General features: G+C 28.2%; 1 protein-coding gene and 1 non-coding gene across 2 annotated transcripts; both read left to right on the top strand.

The window, feature by feature from the left end:
• Positions 1-2,142: 2,142 nt before the first annotated feature.
• Positions 2,143-2,223, top strand: TRNAL-AAG (transfer RNA leucine (anticodon AAG)). Its single transcript has one exon. It is a non-coding gene; the product is annotated as a tRNA-Leu (tRNA).
• A 7,876-nt stretch (positions 2,224-10,099) lies between these two features.
• On the top strand, positions 10,100-11,416 carry LOC133830056 (uncharacterized). The gene has a single exon (XM_062259961.1). The coding sequence runs from the start codon at positions 10,310-10,312 to the stop codon at positions 11,018-11,020; it is 711 nt and encodes a 236-aa protein (XP_062115945.1). The 5' UTR covers positions 10,100-10,309; the 3' UTR covers positions 11,021-11,416.
• The last annotated feature ends 12,951 nt before the right edge of the window (positions 11,417-24,367 follow it).

Here is a 24,367-nt window from a genome sequence, read left to right as displayed (position 1 = left end):
CGGCTGGTTGTAAATATTTTCTTGTAATTAACCTTTAAATTATATTTTTGGGATCCCAATGTATACAGTAAACGTTTTAGTGAAACGTTATATCTTAACCAAAAATTTTAACCCTAAACCGCTAATCATACTTAGTTACACGATTATGCTCAAATGACTTGATTAGCGAGTTTAAAACTGTTTAAAATGCACACCGTGACGGTCCTTGGAGTTTAGGGCATTACAATTTTTTATGCGAGATTGAGAGATGAGGGACGAGAGGGAGAAATGGAAGCTTCAACAGAGGCGACACGGCGGTGAGACAGAGGGTTCGACGGCGAGGGCGATTTTTGCTGGGTTTTCGTGAGTCGGGCGGGGAGATGAACCGAGAGAGAAAGGAGAATCAAAATTGGGGGAGAGTTGTGTCAGGGGTATTTTGGGTATGCTCGAAAGAATTGACATTTTTTTTAAATAATAAAAATGGCTAGCATTTTTTTGAATTAGGATCCCTCATTAAGCATAAAAACTCAAATTTCCCAAATAGAAAAAGAAAAGTTATCATTTTCGATTTAGCTAAATAACTGTTATATACACTAATGTTCTTATTAAAATATGACTAAAATATATTTTATTTAATTAATATAAATATAATCATATTTCAAAAATCTTTTAGAATGAGCATCATTTTATTTTGACTAAATTAGACATAAATACAGTATATGTTTTATATTTCTAATGAGCGAAAAACAAACAAAAAAAGGGACATTCTTCATAATTCTATTTTTTTTAAATAATACTAAAAATAAAATAAAATATGTTAGTAGTTTATGTAATATATTTATAATGAATATTGTTAAGTAAATAACATTGAGTTAAATTTAATATTGGATCTCACATGTTCTATTTTAAAATAAAATATATGAGTACCGATATTAAATTGCAGTATTTGTATCGTCATTTAGTGTGGTATCAGACATTTTAAATTACAATATAACAATATCCCTTTATAATAAACACATTGTACATTGTGAAAGCATGGTATGTACACTACACATATAGTACAGTCCTCCATAACAAGTTATCCATTTCTAACCATGTGAGTTGGGCCTAACTAGCCTAACCAATAAAGTGAGCAAAACACAAGTAATATCTAGTTATGAAATGCAAATATTTCCATGACTGAATCTACAATGAAAAAAAAGGGTTAGGCTTTACCCTACAAAATTGGGGTAGGGGAACACTATTGGGACCCCCTCAAAAGAACAACAACATTGATGATAGTCTTAGTTGGAGACCATGATAAATAAATCATTGTCCTAAAGTGACCTCCATCACTTCCTCAAAATAGGGTTATATGGAGTCGATCAATTAGGGCACAATCCCTTAAAAAAAGCTTCACTAATTTTTTAATTTTTGAAAAAAAAACTTTCACATGCCCCATGACAGTCCTTAAAATCATGCAACTTTCCCCTTTAAAAGTAAGTCTTTCCTTGATTTTTATGGCAGCATCTTAGGGACAAATAGATACCAACAACTCAGCTTGTTGGGCCCTTGCTTTGGTGGCACCCGTGAGAACAAAATCTTAATAATTACTACTAGGCATTCTTACACAAATCTTGTATTTGTACTATTAAATTCTAAGAAATTTACTGTAAAGTTGTAAAGTACTTAGTCTTGCTATTAGTAAAGGTTAAGCTCCAATCCCACTAATCTAAGGTTTCAAAATGACCAACAATTAGGCTTAGAAATATACCCACTTATAATTCTTTGTAAGTGGTTCAATTTTTACACTAATTTGGTTGTGTAAACTGTAAAGTAAACCCATCACTTAAAAAAAAAAAAAAAAGCTTTAAATCACTCATTCTTTACTTGCAAGAGGACCACCACACCACTCATTCTTATATATTTTACAATTGTTAAAGAAGTAAAAGGTATATTAGAATTGAAAAAAAAAAAATCCCCATACTCATTGTAATCAATAGGTTTATCTGTTCATCACATTCTTAAAAAAAAAATATATATATATATATATAACCCATAAAACCCTTTGTATGCGTCAGAATTTATATAAGTGAAAGTTATCAATTAGGTTATTTTATTATTTTAAAAACAATAAAATGTAAATAGTTATAAAATAAAATTTTTTGAAATTTTATCACTAAAGTGGCGATGGCCGAGTTGGTCTAAGGCGCCAGATTAAGGTTCTGGTCCGAAAGGGCGTGGGTTCAAATCCCACTCTCCACATTCTTTCCTATTTATATAAAAAAAATTAGTATTATTATTATTGTACTCTTCAATGGTCAACTTAAAATAAACTACTACAATAGTTTTATTTCTAAAAAATAAAGATATATTTTTATATATGTACGACTTGTTTAATCTTATCAATGTATACTTTTTATTTTTATTTTTTGTGGGGAGAAAATATGATTAAAGAACATAGAACACTTCTTTATGCAAAAAGATAAAAGATATACATGCACATGTTCATGACATTATTATACTTTTAGTTTTAGATGATATTGCAGTCTCTCTCATCTTCTTTTTTCCACTTTCTAATTATTAGTATTTTCTAATACTATTAGATTAGACATTATTACATTCATAACCATAATCATAACACTTTGTTTTATTTCCATATTATATTATGTACCTTGTTTAGAAATTTGTAAAACTCTTATAATACATTCCCCAAAATAGTGCAAAAGCTAAGGAAGAACAACTTGATAAGAAGGTGAATATATATATATATATATATTGCAGAAAAAAAAAGTGAATATATTTTAACCCATTACTATAATTAATAATAAAAAAACATATATTTTTTTTGGTTAGAACAAGTATCCTTGCCTAACTCTACAATATTTGGGAACCATAAAATCACACTAATTGCTATGTAATTATGTAGGAGAGCCTCGAACTTCAGAATTTGTGAGGGCAAACCACATATCTAGTTATTTGAGTTATCAGTCTTAGGTCTTAAATTATAGCGTATTATTTAGATGACATGCTTTTTTTTATTTATTTTTTTATAAAAATGCATGTATTGATTTCTCTATTTGGCGCCACTTTTACTGTAAACATTAATTTATTTAATGATTTTTTTAAAGTTAATCCTTGTAAAATTCAGCCAATTTTATGTAATTTTATTTTTAAAACTGATAAATAAAGTATGTAGTAGCAAGAATGTTTAATAAAAAAAGAAAAGTGATATTTGTTAATTTCTCGCACTATAGTGTCTTCTTCGATCGTATCTAAAGTTAAGCAAGACCATGTACAAATGATTGATGACGACTAAATTTAGGTCAATATATATACACAACAAGGTTCAAGCTTCTTCTCGAAGAGTTTTGAAGAAGATGCAAGTATGCAACCATAACTTAGGTCTCCAATATTTATTTAGTAGTAATTAGATCCTAACATTTGTTTTATGGCTCACATAAGTCTCTAAAATTATATTTTATTAAATAAATCATAATTTATAAGGGTAAAATAGAATTTTAAAAAAATAACACCTATTTTTTCCTCTTTAAACCATTCTTTATTACCAAATATATATATATATATATATATTGTAATTGACCTAAATATTTTCTTGAAATATTAAAAAATAATAATAAAAAAATTCCATTATTCCTCTAAAATATTTAATATATTACTTATATACTAATTAGTTTACTATTTTTAATAAAAATGTTTATATACTTTAAATTTTACAAACATGAAATTTATTAAGGGCATCTCTATTTATGTCTTAATTTTTTCTCACCACACACATTTATATTTAAACTCCTCATAAATTATTAAAAATTATTTCCACCTTTATAATTTATTGTGTAATTTTTTTTATATAAGAAAAAAAATGATGTTTTAGATAGAAACACCTTTAATAAATTTCATGTTTCTAAAATTTAAAGTATGTACATTTTTTTTTATTAAAAATGATATATTTTAGAGATATAATAGAAAAAATATATTTTTTTATTTCTTAATATTTCAAGAGAATAATTTTTAATATTTAGGTCAATTACCAAGACTAATATAATTTATAATAATTAATTAATAAAGAAGAGTTTGAATTGGAAAAAATTAGGTTTTTCTTTATTAAAATCCTAATTTTTTCTTATAAATTATGATTTATTTAATAAAATATAATTTCAAAGACCTAAGTAAACTAAAGATTAAAATGTTTGGAAAGTACTATTTACCATAAAAAAAAATGATGTGAGAAAGGTCTTCTCAAAGCGTCAATATTGAAAGTAATTATGCACTAAAATGCATTTAACACAAATTGAAAGCATTTTGGGAAAAAGGGAGTCGTCGTCACAATAAATAATGTCAGGCAACCTATCTAACAACCAATTCACAAGATCATCCATCAGAGTTCTCTTACAACCCGTTAATTATTTTTGTCTTATTATGAACGTATATATGTCCCAATTCACAAGAATAATAAAACCTATTTTCTCTCTTTATTTAGGGAGCAACTAGATATAATACAACCCCTGATACATCTATATTAAGGGCTTCTCGGCAAAATGTTCATTATTTTAAAGTAATTTTGGACTTTAGTCTAGTTTTAATAACTCTTTATAAAATGATATCTCATAATTTAGACAGCTAATCGAAAATTTAGACAGCTAATCGAAAATTTTAGACAACTGGTCGAATTTTAGACAGATGTTATTTTGCAAAAAAATATCAAAAGTAGGCCAGAGTGCAAAACTACTTAAAAAAAAGAGGTTATTTTCACTAATTTCTCTTTTTTTTTTTCTATACATCTATACTTTTTGACATGTGTAAAATTATATTTTTAATTTTTTTTTCATATGATGATGTTGGTTGTAATTATTTTGAGCTCTTCGTAAATTCTTAATTTTTTTTGAATAATTTATAATATCGAAAACAGGGTTCAAAACAACATATTTTAGGCGCGTATAAAAAAAACATGTGTAGTAGATTATTTAAACCATAATTTCGGCATTATAAATTATTCAATAATTTTTAAAAATTTGCAAAGTGTCATAAATAACTGCAACATACACAGTCATGTAAAAAAGTTAGGATTATAATAATACACCTAGCAAAAATAACGAAAGAGATGTTCATACATCCATTTTTTTGCAAGTGTATTACAGAATTTTCCCTTTATTTATTGTGCATTTAAGCAATTCCTATAGATTCCATATGTTCTTTAGGAATTTGTAGTTAGATTTAAACACTTAAGTAGTTAAGGAAAAACTTGTTTTAAGGTAGCCCAATTCTATTTATTTAGTGGAGTATTTCCAATGTTACTCCCTATTTTTTAGCTAAAAGACTATTTTAGGAGCCACTTTTATCAACCTCACTCTAGTCATACTCTCCAATTTAGCTAACTTTCATTAATTTAATATTTTTTTTACAATTTTGAATTTCTAATATTAGATTACTGTAATAATTAATTATACAACTTTATTAATAAAATTTGTGTAGAAGAATAATTTTTTATTTAGAATTTATAATTTCACAAAAAACTATAAATAATTTAAGAAAGTGAACAAACTATGCTCGAAATAATACAATATATGTAGTTAAAAAAAATTGTTTGAAAAAAAAATATAAGTGAAAAAAATTGTGATAAAAAAGAGAATTAAATAAATAATTGTGATGTAATTTTTTTTGAAAGGAAATGTAATATTACAAAATTATTAAAATTGTTACTTTTTTTATTAAAATAATATAAAATAAGTTTAGAGAGCTCTCAAAATATTTGGGGAGCTAGCTAAATGTGGGAGTTCCCTATTTATTTACTAAAATAGAGAGTCATTTTGAGGGGTGGTTAGAGCATGTTTTTTGTTAGTGTTTAACGCCCAAAATGTGACAACCACTAAGCGGTAGTTGTAGTAAAAGTCGGGCAGTCGATCCACAATGAGGTAACCTAAAACCAAAAGATTAGTAGAAAACTAACACAAAAAGTTAACAATATGAAATAAATAGAAATGGAAATGAAAATAGATTTGGAATTTTTTTTGTTGTCTTTTTGGTGAAATGATGAAATGAGACAAGTCAAGTGAAATAAAAATAAGATGTAATTAAGAGTTGAAAAGTAGAACAGTTTCAAGAATCATCCATATGCTTGTTTAGTTACTTATTTACTTGATTTACACAGATACACAAGTAAATAGTTTACATCCCAACATTTACTTAGAAATCTAACATTAAATACCATATTCTTTTCTAGCAAAAATCCATTTGAGTTGTAAAGTTCTTACTTTAGGAGTACAGTGTTAATCTTATGAAAAATCTAAAAATGACAAAACACCCAAGGGCAATAATGCAATAGAAGATTAGACATAAAATTATGTATCAATATTACTTTTACTAATTAGAAGCACATAGAAAGAGCATGACTAATTTTATATACTATTAGCACAAGTAAATAAAGATGAGGAAGAAAAAACATAAACAACTCAAATGCATTATATTAAGAACATAGTAAATCAAATTAGTAAAATAACATCACTAACATATGGAATCATCCCTATCATTCCTAGGAAGATTAGACCATTATGCTCATGATTCTCACAAAATTTTAAGAAGAAAGTGAGTAGAAATTTTGCTATAGTTTCTTTACTCTAAAAATTAACTTCCAAATGTGAAAGAAGAGTCCCTATTTATAGAAGAGGAAAATGACTAAAAAAAAAATTAATTACAACTAGAATTTGCAAAATAAATCTGAAATATTAATAATAAAATATGATTTTGAAAAATCAAATCTTATTATTAATTTTAACCTAATTTATTTTAGTGAATGATCATTTTGTCATTTTTCTAAATCAACACAAAATGTGAGCTTTAGAGCTCAAAAGGGAAGGGTCTAAGGCCCAAAATGCACAAAAAATGGGTTGAAAGGTGGCTGGTGGCAATTGAAATATTGACCAAGTCGCACCAATGAGGAGAAGCCATGTGGACGCTCAAAAAATGGAGGAAAATGTCTTGGTTGACTGGGTCAACGCAGGTGGGCTGAGGCAAGGTAGCAGTGGGTTACGGGTCGGATAACGCGGGTCACCGTGAGGAGCTCGGACACGTGGCGCAGCAGGGGCGCGCCAAGTGGCGTGGATCACGGCTGCTAGTCGGGTCATACGGGCGGGTCACGAGTCCGCGGGTCGCTGGAGCTGGGAGGTGGACAAGTGGTGCACTGGGCTTCTCCCGGGCTCACACTTGGCCCGCATAAACGGGTCTGGCTACTGAAAACAAAACAAAATAATTAACTTACAATTATATCATTTTTCAACTCTTTTTTTTCTTTTAATTATGCTCAAATGCATTATCATTTATATAAAATATTTGTAAATTAAATTAAAACTAATATTTTTCATTTGAAGAATATATCACAATAAATTTAAGAATTTTTTTTCAAAACTTAATTTAATTTGAACTTTAAACTCGATAAAATGACATTTTTTAGCACTAAACAGTTAGGACCTTCCTTAAATAGCCAAAAAGTGAGATTTAGGGAGCCCTTGGAGATGCTTTAAGGACTTGATTAGTTTAAAATTTAAAATTGATATTACAAAATAAGAAATATGAAACATCATCCATTTAAATACTTAATTGGTATTTAAATGGATTAATTGGTTACATATTTTAAAAAAGGTATATACAATTTTGGATCATTTTTAAAAAAGATATCAATTTGGACCATCCATTTCAAACAACACTCTATGCGTTGTATGTTGATAAAAAAGGAATAAAACTATCACTTTGACCCATTTGTTTTGCCTAAATACTTGATCGGTCCCTATGTTTTGTTAAATGACAAATCAGACTATGTGTTTTGTAAAATTGAATAAAATGATACCCTGGACCCGATTTTGGTCAAATAATTTTTAAGTATGACCAAAATATCCTCGAGTTTTAGTAATTGATGAATTGAAAATAGATTTTTAAATAAAAAAATATAAAAAACGTAAATATTTTTAATTTAATTATAAAAAACTAAAACTCATTTATATAAAAATCTTAAACATAAATTAAACAAAGTAAAAAACAAAATCTAAATCAAATTTACAAAACCTAAATTACATTTAACCCCAAATTTCTCATCCTTTCCTTCTTCTTCTTGTTCTTCATTGCAGGTGGTTGGATTGGTGCTAATCTGGAGTTCGGCCAGATTGAAGATGAGAACTCCGCTGCAACTTCATTTGGTGCGATGGGGTTCTTCTTCTTCCTGCTAGTGTGTGACGGTGCAACGAATTATGCTTCTTCTTCTTCCTACTAGTGCGATGGTGCGACGATTCTTCTCCCATAATATCCTGGACTTGCAACGCCTAGTGCGAGAGTGAGTGTGACAGGGAAGGCCAAATGTGGTAAATTTAGACAATATTTAAGTTTATTGTTAACTAAAGTTGAGCTGAGAGTACTATTTTTTTTTTATCAATTTACAAAACACAGATGATTTTGTTTGTAATTGGTTAAATTCAATCGTTCATAATGGTGTTAAAAAAAATAGAAAGACCAAAATAGTATCAATTATTTTAAAATTCAATACTTCATAAAATTTTCAAATATGAACAAAATAATATTTCAAAATAGAATAAAAAAGCATTCAAGCTTCTAAACAATAAAAAATTGGATAATATAGAGTGGGAGAGATTAAGCGAAGCTCATCATAAGTTATTAACATCATGTGATGATGGTGAGGAAAGAAAAGTTGATATAGAGAAGGGACCCACCGATCGAACGGCCCAAGTGGCAGAGGCAGTAGTCCACAATCATGGTCAGCCTCACTAGTGAGTGGCCATCCCACGTGCCAACCTGACCAGAGCGTGGGCTGCCCTATACACAAAGTAGAGGCCTTTTTGGACACAGGGCCGACAACCTCAGGCCCACCACAAAAGCTATAAAAATCCATATCCCATAATAATAATAAAATTTAATAAATAAAAAAAAATAAAGCTCTCAAACTCACACCGCACGTGCTATTGTAATTATTACATACCCACCACAGCTCCTTCTTGAATCTTTCTCTTGATCCTAATCTCCCCTATATATCCCAAAAAAAGTAAATATTTAAAAATTGAGATAGAAAAAAGGCAAAAAAAATATATATATATGTAAAAAAGGTACTCATAACCCAATAACGGGATCCGTTATAGTTTTGTCCCCATTCTTTTGGCTCTTCTTCTCCATTAATAGTAATACAACGGACTTTCTCATGCTCATAATATTAGTAACCAATAAAGTATTCTACCCAAATTGCCCTTTGAGTATCATCATATTTACCACAACGTGTCTATCATTTTGTATTGAAATATAAATGGTTTGATATGAATAACCATACTATATATTCTTTTTTATCTCTTAATATAAAAAAAATAATAAAGTAATTATATAATTCGTAAGTAAAGATTAAATTATTAAATATGTTAATTTGGAGACTTTAAGTTTAAATTGATTTGTTTATATTAATTTGATTTTAATTATATTTACATTTTAATAAATGAATTTTAACATAGTTGAGGATATTCTATTTTATATACATGTTAAATATGTTAAAAACTTATTAAATTTTTAAGTATAATATATTAACACATTTAAAAAACAGGTTGAATAATGACAGCTCTAAGAGAGAAAATCATACTAAAATACAATCAAATAATACTCCCAAATTGATCATGGACCCTATTTAACAAACCATCCATTGTAAAATATTCACATATTAAAATAATAAATTTTCACATATTAAAATAATAAAATATATATAAAGGGCATTTTACATTGTAAACATGAAATCTAACAATGTGAGAGTGAGAACACTACAACCGATATTCTTTAAACAATTATTAGATTTATCTTTATTTTGGCCGACTTCAATATATATCTTCAACTATTCATAAATATGTAAGATTACTTATAATTAGATTCATCATTAAAAAACAAAAACCCAACTAATTAATCATTGATTTAATAATTTCCAATTTTGAAATGACGTTACAAAATATCTATTAATTGGTTGGACAGGAAAGAAATTTGATATCTAAGCTAATCTCCATTTCAGGGGTACACTTGTAACTTCAATAAAATCATATATGTGTGTCGTTTATATATATATACTTACACAAACCGCAGAAAGTTTCTCTGCCACCTCCCACAGCACAAACCTAACTCTCTTACTCTCTTCTCTTCATCCCTTTAAATTTAAAGCACGAAAAGAAAAAAAGCAAAAAAAAAAAAAAAAAAAAAGAAAGCCCTTTAAAGCTAGAAGCTAGCTAGTCAGTTGACGTTTTTTTTTTCAGTACTTAAAAAGCCCCCCTTTTTTTTCTTTTCTTTTTGGTACATTAATTCATCAATGGAAGAAGACGACCAAAAAGAGTTGCAGCTTCTGCCATCTCCACAGTCATCCGTAGTACCATCTCGGCCGTTGGATCATGCTGCTAATTCCATCATAAGGTATAATAACAACCGATCAAAGGATCACCATCATAATCATCAGCATCATCTTCATCTTCGTCACAATCACAATCGCCGCCGTCAGTTTAATAATGGGCCGGGACTCGATTTACAGCTTTCGATTAGTCTGAGGCCCACGACGACGACAGAGGAGGATTGTCGTACGGTATTAGCTGGGCCTATCTGCGAATGTGTGGACGATCAGGATCTAACGATATTGGACGATGACGACGATGATGATGGCGGTGGCGGTGGCGGTGGCGGTGGTGATGAGCAAAGGAAGTGTGTTGAGGCGCTGAAGTGGCAAGCGGCGGAGCAGATAAGGCTGGCGGCGATGGAGAAAGCTTATGCGGAGAGAGTGAGGGAGCTGACGAGGAGGGAGATGGAGCTGGCGCAGTCGGAGTTCGCACGTGCGAGGCACATGTGGGAGAGAGCGAGAGCAGAGGTCGAGAAAGCTGAGAGGATGAAGGAGAAGGCTACGAGTACTACAACGACGTCGTCTTCTTCTTCTCTTCATCAGATGGATATGAATTTTAATTCTTCTTCATCTTCTTCTACGTGCATGGAGATCACTTGCCAGTCTTGCAGGCAAAGGTTTAGGCCTAATTAATATCTATTTATCATTAATTATTAGTTTGCCAAGTTTATATATATATATATCATCATCATCATGAATTAATATAATATAATATTTCATCAAAACCCTTTTGATCATCATCATCATCAAGACTACCAGCTGGGATGTAATAATTTTACACAACCATTATTATTGAGATCTTCATATATATGAGCTAATGATGATCCATTTTATTAAGTAATTAATTATGTATTATTAGTATTGCATATTTTGGGTAATGGGTTTTCTGAATATTTTTGTTTTTGGGGTAGAAAATCTGGGCGGGGCCTGCAGTTTGTGAAATGTGAATCTAGGCATGCAAATTAATAACAAAGCTAGCAGCAGCTCTAGTACTCAATAATAAGTAGCTTGAATTGTACTTTTGAATAACTTGTTTGGTGATGCCTGTGTTGTGCACACCTTTTTTTTTTCTTCTCGTTGATTTCCATAATTGTGATTCTGTGTATATCTTCATGAGATGAATAAAACTACAGAACGTTTTTCTCTTATAATAATAATAATAATATATTTCTTTATGTATATATATGCATGCATACTTAAGCTGATTTAACTAGCTATATCCTAATAAGATCAATGTATTAATCTACACTACTACTGTTTTATATAATATAATTAACAATTGTAAGGAACACCTGTAATCTGTTATATGTTTGGTTTAAATTCCAGTTTGTGTGGAGCCAAAGTTCCTGCTAGCTAGATTTTATCTGTAATTTAATTTAATTTATTGATCTTATATATATATGTACGCAAGTAGCACAACATTTTATTATTATATGTACATTATTAATGCAATCAATGTATTCATGGTATGGTATTACTTCAAGAAATAAAAATATTCTTGGTATTCATCATTGCATATTGACTGAATTTGTAATATACTTACGTACGTGAGAGAGAGCATATATTTTTATATATGATATGAGAAATGTACTACATGTTATAGATCACACATGCATAATTACTATATTTTTGGACATTATATTCCAAGTTTCAACAAGAATAATGATGATCTATATATCTACACATTTACTAGAATTAGCACATATAGGATTTTATGTTATGTGTGTGATATTTTTCAGTTTAAAAAATTATACAAATGTATTTGTATTTAAATGATCATATCAGAGCTAATTTGATACCGAATTGAAACTTGAAGCCATATATATCATTGTATATATATTTACATATATATATATTACATGTCTCCACCGGGGAGATCTCTCCAGTCGTCTTCCAGAGATTGTAATATTATATATACTTGATCATATGGGATGCAAAAAAATGATTACTAATGATCGATGTATAAACCTTACAAATCTCTTTACTTTAATATACATATATATATATATCAAGATCATTGAATGTATACATGTATGTGTATGCATCTGATAATTGAACTTTGTTAAATGTAGTACTTTGTATATGTATATAACCAGCAGTATACGTCAAGGTTTATAAGCAAGTTTTATCATTATTTCATTTGATAAAGCCACACACACATTTATATATTTTTGTATATATATATATATAAATACATGCTCTAAACGTACGTAAAGTTGCAGCCTAATTTCATCACATATATATATATCATATATGTGTGTATTACATTGAGGAGGCATATTTCCGGGTAGAAGAAGAATAAGATAGAATATGAGAGTAATTTGATATCAAAATGAAGTCATAGGATATTAATTATTTTGGAATAGAACCTATAATTCAAGATAAATGCCCATTGGTGCAATTCAATCAAACGACCGAACAATTTGAATTTATAACAAATATGGAGTATGACTGATTAATCATGTGGTATAAAATGTGGTACTGAGCCGCTGAAAGTAGCTTAAAGTACCAAATTATAAATATGCTTAATTGGCCAAATATATATAGCTTTTTATTTAATTTTTTATCGTGACTTTGCACAAATAATAATTTTTTACAAATTAAATTTTGGATACACTCAACTTCTTTGTCGATTTCACTGATCGATACTGTGTCGTCTAAAAGACTAGTTTGTAAAAAAATATTATTTTAACAAATTACTGCAACTACTACACATATAGTCAAAGATGGATTCATGAGGGGTAGGGAATTCTCTTTCCATATAGTAATATAATATATCATGAAAACTTGAGAATAGTTAGAAAGAAGAAAAAAAATAAGTAAACGTACACCATGATTGATGAAAAGATCCGTAGTTGTAAGCAAAGAAAAGAGCCTGAATAGCTCATATATATATATGTATATTATATTTTGTTGTTATAGAGAATTAAGTTATATAAGTTATTTGGGAGTCATCTGAAGACTATATATGCTATAGCTCGAGCAGAGATAGCAGAGAGTGTGGGAATAGTCAAACCTGACGCAAAGTGCAGGAGTCAAGTTTGGAACCTTTGATGGGGATAGAAAGGCGCAAATGAATCAGAACAAAAAGCAAGTAATTCACCAGGGGAACAGGACAGGGATAGATAGCTGTATTCACTTGTATTCAACCTCTTAGCTTTTCCCTATTATATTATTACTACCACTATATACTAGTATTACACCCACCACTACTACTACTATCCATATCTCCATAATTCAACTCAAAACTATTTTTTTTTCTTCTTTAATTATTATCAATATATATTTTTTTGGGGATAGGATGAGCACTCCACTTACCATGTCACATACAATGAATAGTGCTCCTCTGATCTCTAGATGTGTCTCTTGAATGATGAACATAGCTTGGTTTGTCAGCAATCCCTCTTTCAAACATATTACTCAAAAACAGTTAATCTGTCAACAAAAGCGATCAATATATGTATAGCTTCAATAATGTAGTAGTGCCACTCATTTCTTGATCTTGATCATGATCATGATCATCAAGGTCAAGATCATACATATATATATTTTTGTGTGGGGGCAAAAGGGTAATTAATCATCATGAGCGCTTTGAAGAAGCTAGAAAGGGTTCGAATCAGAAAATAATGGATGGGAAGGAGTAATTGTATTCATTCACAAAAAGTGTAGCACTATGATAAAAAAAAAATTATTGCATATCCAAACTAACCCTTTTAATTATTTGGTGGTCAGAATCTTCTAAAGTCACGAACCTAGCTAATCAAGAGTTTTATATGCAAAGAACCAACTTTTTTCACTTCCCCTAATCACTTGTATTATAGTATAAGTTTTTGATTCAATATATATGCAAGTTTTTTGGATCAACATCTCTACTCTTTAATGAAAAGTTGAAATTGAACAATAACAACACAATTATTCAACATACATTTTGTAACTAATAATAATAATAATAATAATAATAATAATAAAAAAGAAGATCAATCATTGGACCCTAATTGAGTAGAAAATATATTTCTACTAAAAGTCATAGCGATGATGATAAACATATAGTCCGACACAGATAGACCAAGTTGCATAATAGATACCTTGTCTTTTTATCTTTCATTTGATTACTATTGAATAAATACGAGGACCAGAATTCTCTCAGAAAGTTGATAGAGCAAGATAAAGATATGTAGGGCATGGGGCACTGAACCATCAAATGCTAGTAGTCACTCACTACCAAAACCTTAACATTTGTCTTTTCACATTGTCCTCATTTGATCATACACTGATACTGTTTTCTCACTCTCTGTGTAGATTGATATGATTTATCATAAAACATTAAAGACTCGAATTATTACACCAGAAGAATTTGGTATATACTCATGTGATTATACATGTAATATCATGATCATCTATGTTATTATTGTTTGCCACTATGTAGTCAAGTGATCTGATGCACTTGTTCATAAAGATGATATTCAAACTTTGAAACAAATAAAAGAGAGGTCAACAAACGTCATGTATAGTAATGATTCTTTTCCATGAACAATTTGTATACACAAAAGCAAGTAACTTATGTTATATATATATATATATATATATGATCGAATTACTTTTCTTTCTTATTTCATATTTTAAACCCCTTGAACTCTTCTTTTGGGCATGGATTTTTTGGAAACAATCTATTTAAGGTACAAGTAATAATGGTGGTTGTTCAAAAAGACGTGTGTGGGGATTCAATAGATAATAAGTTCATATATATACTCTTCAATATTTTTATTTAATTATTCCATATAAAAATAAATAAAGAGAAAGAGGAAATTAATTAAATACATTGAATATATCGTGGAAGAGACTGTTGAGTTGGGCAGTCGTTTTCGAACCAATCAAGGAAAAAAAAAGGTTCACTTTTAAAGATGGGAAAATTAATATTGGTTTGGTGGGGCTTGTATAGACTTGCATAAACCAACCATTTTAGTAACAATCTCCTCTTGTGGCTAACAAGTGTCCTCATTTGTGACACAAGACACGCCAAAAGGGTAAGAAAGATGCCATATAATTAGACAAATTAAAGGGAAGCTGATCATATATCATCATTATATCATCATTATTGATTCTATAGCAATAAAATTAAGAATTGATGGAATAAAATGGCCACTAATCATTAATTCATAGAGAATTAAAACTCCATGTTTCTCGCAGTATACTATGCTACTTATTCTCTATGATCTTTCCCATCACTCAACTCATTTGTTTTTGCATTTATTAGTAGTAATATATCAGAATAAATTATTGGTATAATATCAAGTAGGTGGGATATATATATATATATATATATATATGGAAAAGTTCTTAATGGTTATTAGCCATGTATACCTAGATAAATGTGCAAATATGCTGACAACAAGTTACCAACAAATAAAGATTATTTTTTTTTTTTGCATAGATTCTTTTTTTTTTTTGCATTAATTTCGAAATGGGCTTTTTTTTTTGGTCATTAGGAATGGTGATTCCAACCAATAAGAGGTAAGCTCTCTTTTCAAGTTTTGAATTAATTTGAAATTTTGAAAAATTAGGGTTTCATAATAAATGCACACTCATTTCTTAAACTCTATATTTTTCTTCTTCTTCTTGTTCTTGTTCTTGTTCTTGTTCTTGTTCTTCTTCCTTCAAAGTAAAAAAATAAACATAAAAAAATCATAATTTCACCATGATTTTCGTGAGCATGTGAAGGAGAGAAAGAAGAAAAAAAAAACGTGTGAGGAAAAAATAGAAAGGGAGAGAGAGAAAACACATGGGAGTAGAGGGGAAGGGGATGAAGAATAAAAGAAGTAGATCTAAGGATTTAGAAGGAAGGGTTGGAAAGAAGAGACAAATTTTTTGTGATAACTCATTGTCTCCTAATCGAATCAGGTCAAAATTGCTTTTAGATCACGCTCGTCGGTATAGATCTTCTATGAAAAGTTTGGAGTCGTCCTCTTCAATGTTCGAAAGTAGAACTCGGCGTTGTCTTCATAGTGGCGTTGTCTTCATAGTGAATCTTATTGTTCTTTTTGTAAGGTAATATCTTCATATCTATATATGTGTCTATGATTGAGATCTCATTTTATGTTTATGTTAGAACACTTCGATTATATTTTTCTAAAATATTTTTTCTATTTAAAAATTAGGAATACGAAAACCATGTATGTGTAGATGAGGTAGACCGTGATGTTCCTATCCCACCATGGAGTTTTGTCATACCTGATGAAGATGGTGATGCAATGACCATCAATATACCATCAGATGTAAACAAAGGGAACCTTCAAATTCCAGACCATGTAAAATGTGTATGTATTATTTTTTTTATTATTATTATTTTAATTATTTTTGAAATTTTAAATTAGTTTATTTTTTTCAGGTTGGGGTGGCAAAAGTAAATGCTTTGCTCACAATGGTTGTTGGTTTGCAAAATATTTTGGTTACAAAGATCCTTGAATCTAGAGATAGGTTAAATGGTTCAAATAATATTATCCATCAATTTCGTCGTCGTCTGGTTGGTAAATCTTAATTAATTTCAAAATTTTACAGTATGAAACATTATGTGGTTGGTATATGTTTATCTAATTTTATTTATTTATTTATTGTTTTGTACAGCAACTATGTGAAGCATCTCAAATATCTGAAGACCATAGTCAAGATATCATTGATAGTAGCAATGTAATCAATAAATAGGGAGATGTGGAGTAGTAATTTGGTTTACTTTTGTATTTTTATATTGTTGATCGAAATAAGTTTGTTTAATTTCCAATGTAGCATTTTAAATATTATTTGGTGCAAGTATATGTAATTTCCAATGAACTAATTGAAATATATTTTTTTAATTTCTTTAATGTATTAAATTTTAATTTCGAAATTAGTATTTCAAATTTGAGATTTTATTATTTAAATCTTATATTGGAAATCACAACTTATTGATGATTTTTTATATACCCTAAAATAAGGGATGACTATTGGTTTTTCTAACAATAATAGAACATCAAAACAAAAATAAGAAATAAATATTTCCATATTACAGTATAAAATACAAATTTTAAAAAAAAACAATTTTGATTTATGCCAAACTACTTTGATTTTAGGTAAAATGAATCAATACAACTCTTCATTTTTTCCCAAAAAATGTTAACTTAGTTAATTTTATTTTTTCCATAAACTACAAAACAATACAACTTTTCAAATTTTCTATTATCAATAAATGAGCATTTAATGATAAGATTACATCATAACCAATAACTATTGATATTCTTTACCTTGAAAATATATTTTTTAATTGAAATTTTTTTAAATCATTATTTTTCGGCATGCACTAATTAAAAAAAAAAATCGGCTAGCATTAAAAAACTATTTTGATTTTTTAAAAGAACCATCTCTTTGTATTCTCTTGGGAAAATCAAATTATGTTGTTTTGAAATTAGATATTTATTTATTAGTCCTATATTGCCCAATAAGGAATGTTATTCATTTAATATAATTGGTTAGGTAATTTATAATATCCATTAATTTAGAGATTGCTTAATGGTAAATTGTTAATTTTTAATTAAAATTTTACATTGAAAACTGAAAATTAATATACAATTTCGACATTAATTTAAAAAAAAATTGGATAATTTCACTCCAACAAAATTATTAACAATATTAATAAATAAATAATAATAAGATTTTATCTGAAGACCCAAAAAGAAATAAAAGTTTCTTTTCATAACAAATCCTTTTAAGAAAATGTCCATAAAAAAAATTAAAACATAATAGAATAAAAATATTATAGTAAGACCTAAGGAAACACATAGAAACAATAAATTTAAATAAAAACAAAAAAAAACACTTGAAGCATTTTAGAAATTGGCATTCTTCTTTGTCATCTTCTTCTCCTTTTCCTTCAAATATTTCTCCCACACCTCGTTCTTTTTCCTCTCTGCATCAAAATAGTTGGCCACTGATTCATGCAGAGTTTGCATTGCAAAAGTGCATCTTGTCATCTCTCGAACAAATTCATCCATGTTGTTCTTCAATTCAAGTAGACGACTGATATTTTCATTTAATTTTTGGAACATAATATCAAAATATATTACATTTGGATTGTACTCTAGTTGAGCATCAAGTGGATTCACATCTTTCTCACCACCGCTAAACTTCTCAGTCTTGATATTCTTCAATTGAGACTTTGCATCATTGTCAAACTTCTCAACCTTGATCTTCTTCAATGGAGACTTTACTTCATCATCTTTAAAATCAAAGGGTGAAGAGTTATCTTCATTTTTTGAATAGGTTGAATCTGATATGTTGATGATAGACATAGTAGTTGAATGTTTGTAAAACTTGATTTTTAAAAAAAAAAAAATAGGACAATCGGTTTGGGTTGTATGGGAATATATTTATAGTGTGTGTTATGAAGAAACAATGCAACCTTTCACATTCTTAATAAAATATTTTAGATTTCTTTAAAATAAAAAATAAAATATTATTGAAAGAATAAATAATTAATATGTTGTAACTTCCCAATGTAAACACTAATCATGCATTCACATTAATTAAATATTATTTCTATTTTATAAAAGAGACCCATTAATTTCGGCCACCTATATTTTAATAAGTAATTTCACAAATTAAATGCCTTTAACAAAAAAAAAAAAACAGAAAAATCACCTATATTTTAAAAAAATTTAAATAAAATTTCACCCATTAATAAAAATCACCCATTAATAAAAAATTTTAAATGCAATTTCACCTATATTTTTAAATTTTTAATAAAAATCACCCATTAATTTCAGCCACTATAATTTTAATTACAAATTTGACCAATTAAATGCATTAAAAAAAACAAAAAAAAATTCAAAAACCGAAAAAATAATAACAATATTAAACTATGTCATTTAATGCAAGAAGCACACTTTCTTAATTTAATGAAAAAATAATTAATATGTTGTTACTTCCCAAATGTAATTAGTAATCATGTAGCAACATTTAATTTAATATTGTCTTTTTGAATCATTTATCAATTAATTTCGGCTACTACCAATTTTTATAATTTAATATTAAATTTTTAATAAAAATCACCTATTAATTTCAGCCACTATAATTTTAATTACAAATTTGACCAATTAAATGCATTAAAAAAATAAATAGAAAATAGCATTAATACAACTACCACAATTTTTTGATTTAATGAATTTAAAAAAATAAAATAAAATGAAAATTTGATAAGATGAAACTGTATAATTTTTCATACGTTGGAACGATTTATTATGTCATAATTAGGTCTGCTTAGTGCAATGTTATCTAGTAATAATTTTTCAGGATCGGATGCCATTCTAAATTCACTACTATATCTTAGTGCAATGTTATCTAGTAGTATTTTTGGGGATCGGATCCCCTTCTAGATTCACTACTCTATCTTACTCAGAATGACAACTATATGAGACCCTAGCGGTAGTATTGGTTTACTAGTGTACGTTGGAACAGTTCATTATGTCATCATTAGGTCTGCTTAGTGCAATGTTATCTAGTAATAATTTTTCGGGATCGGATCCCCTTCTAAATTCTCTACTATATCTTAGTGCAATGTTATCTAGTAGTATATTTCGGGATCGGATCCCCTTCTAAATTCACTACTCTATCTTACTCAGCATGACAACTATATGAGACCCTAGCGGTAGTATTGGTTTACTAGTCTACGTTGGAACGGTTCATTATGTCATAATTAGGTCTGCTTAGTGCAATGTTATCTAGTAATAATTTTTCGGGATCATATCCCCTTCTAAATTCTCTACTATATCTTAGTGTAATGTTATCTAGTAGTATTTTTTGGGATCGGATCCCCTTCTAAATTCACTACTCTATCTTACTCAGCATGACAACTATATCAGACCCTAGCGGTAGTATTGGTTTACTAGTGTACGTTGGAACGGTTCATTATGTCATAATTAGGTCTGCTTAGTGCAATGTTATCTAGTAATAATTTTTCGGGATCAGATGCCATTCTAAATTCACTACTATATCTTAGTGTAATGTTATCGAGTAGTATTTTTGGGGTTCGGATCCCCTTCTAGATTCACTAGTCTATCTTACTCAGAATGACAACTATATGAGACCCTAGCGGTAGTATTGGTTTACTAGTGTACGTTGGAACGGTTCATTATGTCATAATTAGGTCTGCTTAGTGTAATGTTATCTAGTAATAATTTTTCGGGATCGGATCCCCTTCTAGATTCACTACTCTATCTTACTCAGAATGACAACTATATGAGATCGTAGCGGTAGTATTGGTTTACTAGTGTACGTTGGAATGGTTCATTATGTCATAATTGAGTCTACTTAGTGCAATGTTATCTAGTAGTATTTTTCGGGATCGGATCCCCTTCTAAATTCACTACTTTATCTTACTCAGAATGACCACTATATGAGACCCTAGCGGTAGTATTGGTTTACTAGTGTACGTTGGAACGGTTCATTATGTCATAATTAGGTCTGCTTAGTGCAATGTTATCTAGTAATAATTTTTCAAGATCGGATCCCCTTCTAAATTCTCAAATGTATCAACTGAAAATATATTGTACAACTATCCGAGACTCTATGATATTACATGAATATCAAAATTTCAATCCAAGATTCCCTAAAAAATGAAACTAACCATAGATTATTAACCATAGATCAACAAAATCTAAATTTTTTGTGCATGTACACGTACGGTTGGCCTTTTATTTTAAAAAACAGAAAAAAAAATAACAATAATAATTTATGCAATTTAACACAATTACCATAAATTTTTAATTAAATGAATTTAAAAAAATTAAAATTAAGTACAAATTTGATAAGATAAATCTTTCTAATTTTATGATTGGAAGATATTAAAAAAATTAATTAATTTTTCTTAAAATCTAGATAAATTTTGAGAATTTAATGAAACAACCAAAATATATTATTAATTTAAATTTATTAATAAAATAAATAAATTAAAAAAAATTCGGTTACCTTTCTTAAATAAAAAAAAAAACCATGTTAATGGAAATTAAGATTGGTAGCTTATCCATCTCACTAAGTGACCACTATTTATCTTCCCTATGTTTTTATCATGTAACATATTTCAACAAATGTTATTAATTGTACCTATAATATTTTTTTTAAAACACAACAACTTCATTGATGTCTTTTATTCTCTCTATTTTATGTGAACACACAAGTTGATTCTATATATTTTATAGATTTCCTCCTCTTATCTCATCTTTTGCTTAGAGTTATAACGGAAAAGTAACCATTCTAGTCCCGGATTATGGCTCCTCCCGAAATTATAGGTGAGCCATACTACCAAATAGTAACAGGTGATATTGATAACACCATCAGACTAGGTGAAGGTTCTGATTCTTTCTTTGTTATTCACCTCTTCGCAAAATTTTCACGACATCCACTAACTAGTAGCGAACCAAATTTTACAAATTGGATGGTCGATAACGGCATGGAAGACTCTGTTTGTTGCGATACTATTGTATTTCTTTCAAGACAAACGTTGATGGCCAATGAAAATAACCATGCCAAAGTTATCATTGACGAGATGCTAGGTGAGGCTTATCTCCATCCTTCTATATTTTTTCTTTCGGATAAAATTATTGATTACGCTCGAAAGATGTGGAACGAAGAGGATTTTAATTTCTGTGTAAAAGTGGATGTTCATGTTTTTGTTTATGATCTTCCTCCACAACACGATTCTGGCATTGATGGTGACGTTGATAGTGAGGAGTATATGGATAATATGACTATTAATTTCGTGGCGGCAAGCGAGCAATCCATTGAAAGATTGGAGAGAGTTTTGATTAAAGATGATCAAATTGTATGTTCTATTTGCTTTGAGAATGTTCATGTTGGTTTGGAAGCTACAAAGTTACCTTGCACACACACATATCATGAAAAATATATTGTTCAGTGGCTACAAACTAGTAAATTTTGTCCAATGTGTCGATTTGAGATAGTTTAAAAAAATCATTTTTATATTTGTTACACAAATTTCAGCATGTATTAAATCCTATTATATACTAATAATCTGAATTTTATTTACAATTTTTACATATAATTTCGAAAATGTGGGAACATTTGAATTTCAATATTTATATAACAAAACATTGCATGTTTAATTAGAAAGACTTATTCATTTGAAATATACATATTCATCTTCCCAATAAAATAATAAAAATAAATATAATAGATATATATTTATAAATGAATTAATCCACATTTATTCTATCAACACAACTTTATCTACAATTATTAAATGACATGTTCACATTAAAAGGCAAAGGTTCATAAAACCTATACATATTTTCGAAATACCCTATTGTAATGCAAAAAAAAAAAAAATTCCAATAATATTTTGGAATTTATAATTTTGTACATCAAAGATAATTATTATGGACGTAAATTGTTCAACTTCCCATATTAATTTAATATATTCTCTATTTTTTTATTAATTTTTAATTGTTATTATCTAAATCCTATTAATTTTTATCATGTTTAAATATAATATAATACTTTCAAATTTTCAACTACCCCACTAATTATATTAAATGCACATCTCATATTTAAATACTCTAACCAACCATCCATAACCTAGCATTAAAATAAAAAATAAAAAATATTGCACAATTGTGGTTCTCTAAACCCTAATTTCGAAATTTGTAATGAAAATTTTGAAAATGATAACAATTATATTATTACACATTAATTAGGGTTTACACTAATTACTATTTTGAACAATTAATTATTGAATATATGTTAAATATTAAATGCACATCTTCATATTCAAAGACTCTAACCAACTATCTATATCCTAACATTAAATAAAAAAAACATTAATATTGCACAATTGTGGTTCTCTAAACCCTAATTTCGAAATTTGTAATGAAAATTTTGAAAATTATAACAATTATATTATTATACATTAATTAGGGTTTACACTAATTACTATTTTGAACAATTAATTATTGAATATATGTTAAATATTAAATGCACATCTTCATATTCAAAGACTCTAACCAACTATCTATATCCTAGCATTAAATAAAAAAAAATTAATATTGCACAATTATGGTTATCTGAACCCTAATTTCGAAAATTATAATGAGAATTTCGAAATATTATTGGATTTATACATATTTTCTAAAATTTCAAAATTATATTAAATGCTATTATAATTTTGAAATTTGTAAGTATCAACTTTTCAACCACCCCACTAATTATATTAAATGTTATTATAATTTCTAAAAATTTAGGTGTAGTTCTATTGGTTAAACATTCTGGTGATTCTTAATTACAAAGCAAAGGTTCATAGAACCTACACATATTTTCGAAATTACCTATTATTATGCCAAAAATTATATATAATTATTAAAATTACAACTTTTCAACTTCCCATCAAAACACAATGGTTTAAAAAATGATTTAGTATTCTTAAAAAAAAATTATAACAATTATATTATTATACATTAATTAGGGCTTACACTAATTACTATTTTGGAGAATTAATTATTGAAAATATGTTAAATATTAAATGCACATCTTCATATTCAAAGACTCTAACTAATTATCTATATCCTAACATTAAAAAAAAAATTAATATTGCACAACTGTGGTTATCTAAACCCTAATTTCGAAAATTCTAATGCAAATTTCGAAAATTATAATGAAAATTTTGAAATATTATTGGATTTATACATATTTTCAAAATTGCAAAATTATATTAAATGCTATTATAATTTCGAAATTTGTAAGTATCAACTTTTCAACCACCCCACTAATTATATTAATTAATGCTATTATAATTTCGAAATTTATAAGCATCAACTTTTCAATCACCCCACTAATTATATTAATTGATGCAATTTTAATAATATAATCAGTTTAAATATAAAAAATATTGAATAGTGCTACACACCATTCAAAAAAAAAAATCAGAAGGAATAGGCTGGAGAA

The sequence above is a fragment of the Humulus lupulus genome, chromosome 4, assembly GCF_963169125.1.
Source record: "Humulus lupulus chromosome 4, drHumLupu1.1, whole genome shotgun sequence".
In the NCBI taxonomy this organism is placed as follows: Eukaryota; Viridiplantae; Streptophyta; class Magnoliopsida; order Rosales; family Cannabaceae; genus Humulus; species Humulus lupulus.
This window is presented reverse-complemented; position numbering and strand designations above follow the sequence as displayed.